Raw genomic sequence first — 2,913 nt, forward strand, 5'->3', positions numbered from 1 at the left:
TTCCATTTATTTATTTTTTGGATAAAACACAATAACAAATACAACTTGTGTCTTATCAGTTGCAACAAAACAGTCAGACACTATTTTAGTGTAAAATTGCTGCAATCCGTAGTCTTTGACAACTGGTAACACCATTTGGGTGCAAAATAGTTGTAAGGCTGAGGTCAGATTCAGTGCAACTGTAAACAATACTGATTGTCCTTCATAAATATGAACAGTGACACTACTAAGTGCAAGAAACAAACCTTTGGGCTACTGCTTTCAAATAAAAAATAAAATAAATAAAAATATCAGGGATAAAGTGCATCTAAACTGTACCCAACTTAAAGTGCATCCAAAAATAGACATTTTTCAGAACAAAATAGAAAACAGCCTCTTGAGATGTGTTTTATATGTTCATGTTTTTCTTGAGAAAGAGGAGTTGGTCAGCATGTTCAGGAGTGAGTGAACTTCTTTGGGCACTGATGATGTCTCCTGCAGTTGAAAAGACCCTCTCAGCTGCTACACTGGTCCCAGGAATACACAAATGCATATGGGCCAGCTTGGAGAGGAGAGGGAACACATGTTGCTGAGATTTCCACCACAACAGTGGATCTTCAGTGAGAGGCAGAGAAGGAGCATCTTGATATTGTTTAATCTCCTTCTCTGCAATTGAGGTTGCTGATGTAGAGACATCAGAGGTCTTCTTGAAGGTCTGACCAAGAAGATCAACAAGTGCAGACTTTCTTTTCTTTGCTGTACAGGTCTCCTCTTCCTCTGAATCCCCCTGAACATCACCACAAGGCACTGGATCATCCTCTTTTAAAGCTGCAGCTTTTGACACTAGTGTTCCATAAGTGTCTTGGACTTCTTCAGGTGACAGAAATAAAAGGGATTTAAATCTAGGGTCCAGGGCTGAGGACATGCGTAGGAGATCTTTTTCCACCTCTGAATGATATCTCTTTGAAAGGTCTTGATTGATGGCTCCCTTAATCTCTCGAACCAGAGGGGAATCTTCTTCAGTGCTGGTTGTGTCTCGCAGCAGTTGGGAATGAAGAGGAGCAACCACTGAAATGGTGGGATTCTTTTCCTCACACATGATATTTGTTGCCACAAGCATTGGTCTAAGTGCTTTCACCATCTCTTCAGCGCTTGAGATGTCATTCTCTGTCAGAGCACAGTCAGTCACATTTTTTTCTCACCTTAAGAAAAAAAAGAAAAGAAAAAAAAAGGCAAAATACAATTTATTAATAAAATGTATCATTATTGTTCTTTATTTTAAAGCAAAAAAAGCATGAACTGTATGATGTAATCTAATGTTTTTATTTGTAGTTAACTTTTTAGTATGCATAAAGTATTTATTCATCGTTGTTTATTCATTGTAATCAAGTAAGTTTCATATCATATATATTAGTATTTATTTACAAACTTATTAATTGTATACAATAAATTATTCACATTTATCACACATATAGATAACAACTTCTACATTGCAAACTTTTCTTACCTCTGGTGATAAGAGGGCTGCACAGACAGCTGGCTGTTGCTCAAGAAACCTGGAGACCATTTCATAGGCACTATTCCAACGAACAGGCATGTCCGTGATGAGCTTGTGAAGAGGGAGGCCAAGGAGTTTCTGGTTTCTTTTTAGTGCTTCTGCTCCAGTTGTGCTTCGATGGAAGAATGTTGAGATCCTCCTAACTTTTGCAAGTACCTTAGTAACAGCAGCTATTTTCAGCGCACGTTGGGATGCAAGATTTAAAACATGAGCAAAACATCTAACATGTTGGTATCCTGTTAGTTCCATCGCTACACGCATGTTTGATGCGTTGTCGGTGACAACCACTGGCTTCTTAGCGTCAAGATTCCACTCACCCACTGTGGCTTTCAGTACATCGGCAATGTGTGTCCCAGTGTGCGTTTCGTGCATTGCTCGGGTTTGCAGGACGTATGACTTCATTTCCCAGTCTTTGTTTATAAAATGTACAGTGAACGTTATGTAGGACTCCGTGGCTCTCGATGTCCACCCGTCACACGTGAGGCCCACTCTTTCTGCCGACTCGAGTGCCGACTCTACTTTAGCCCTGGTCTCGTCATAAAGTGCAGGAATAATTTTTTCAGCAAAATATTTCCGAGAGGGAATATCAAAGCGTGGCTCTAAGATATTCATCAAAAAGCAGAACCCCTCGTTTTCCACCTCGCTGTACGGACGGAGCCCTTTACACATGTAAACAGCGATCCCATTTGTGATTGACTTTGCCCTCGCAGAAGAAGGTGGTAACTTTGCCTGGAAAAAGGTGTTTACGCCGGGGGGTGTCGACTTTGACCCAGTACCATGCGCGGCTTTCTCACAGAGCTCCGGGTGATGCCGCGACAGGTGGCTGTGCATGTTTGTCGTGTTTCCCGTGTAGCGGACTTTTGCAAAGCAGTTCTTACATATTGCGTAGTCCTTTTCTATCTTTGCCCCGTCCGCACTGCTATAAAATCCAAAGTGAGTCCACACTTTGGATTTAAATGTTGCTGGAGCGTCTTTGGATTTAAATGTTGCTGGAGCGTCTTTTAATTTTCTGCTCTCGCTTCGGCTGACCTCGCTTGACTCCGCCATTTTCAAGTGTAGCCTGCGCCTTTTTTTACGCTCAAAACAGCCAAACTCGCAACGCGCGCCCCCTATCTACTTCCGGAGAAGGGTCTCATCAAGGCAAAATGTAATGAATACTAATAGAGCATTTTACAACGGCTTTTAAGATCGATCCTTGGCAAGAGCACATCGAGAATCGATCGCGGGGGTAAATATCGCGAGATATCGCCATATCGATATTTTGGCGCACCCCTACTTGTGACTCGACCCAAAAGACTTTAGACTTGACTTGCGACTCGACCCAAAAGACTCTTCAACAACCTGTTTTCAAGCAATTATTGCTTTTTAAATCTAAA

The 2,913-nt window shown here is 41.6% G+C and overlaps 1 protein-coding gene across 1 annotated transcript; it reads right to left on the reverse strand.

The window, feature by feature from the left end:
* Positions 1–388: 388 nt before the first annotated feature.
* LOC148977347 (E3 SUMO-protein ligase ZBED1-like) lies at positions 389–2,584 on the reverse strand. Its single transcript, XM_089116598.1, has 2 exons — positions 1,855–2,584; positions 389–1,146 (listed from the first exon to the last, which is right to left on the reverse strand). Exons 1-2 carry the CDS (start codon positions 2,582–2,584, stop codon positions 389–391), a joined length of 1,488 nt encoding a protein of 495 aa, XP_088972724.1.
* Between the last annotated feature and the right edge of the window lie 329 nt (positions 2,585–2,913).

The sequence above is a fragment of the Pimephales promelas genome, chromosome 10 (genome assembly GCF_988280905.1).
Source record: "Pimephales promelas chromosome 10, fPimPro1.hap1.1, whole genome shotgun sequence".
NCBI classification, from domain to species: Eukaryota; Metazoa; Chordata; class Actinopteri; order Cypriniformes; family Leuciscidae; genus Pimephales; species Pimephales promelas.

What these genes read in the sequence shown, in the direction of transcription:
- LOC148977347 (XM_089116598.1), bottom strand. Translation starts at nt 2,584, where the DNA reads ATGGCGGAGTCAAGCGAGGTCAGCCGAAGCGAGAGCAGAAAATTAAAA. An exon ending in TGTACTGAAAGCCACAGTGG is followed by an intron (nt 1,147 to 1,854) that starts GTGAGTGGAATC and finishes GTGCTCTGACAG; the next exon opens with AGAATGACATCTCAAGCGCT.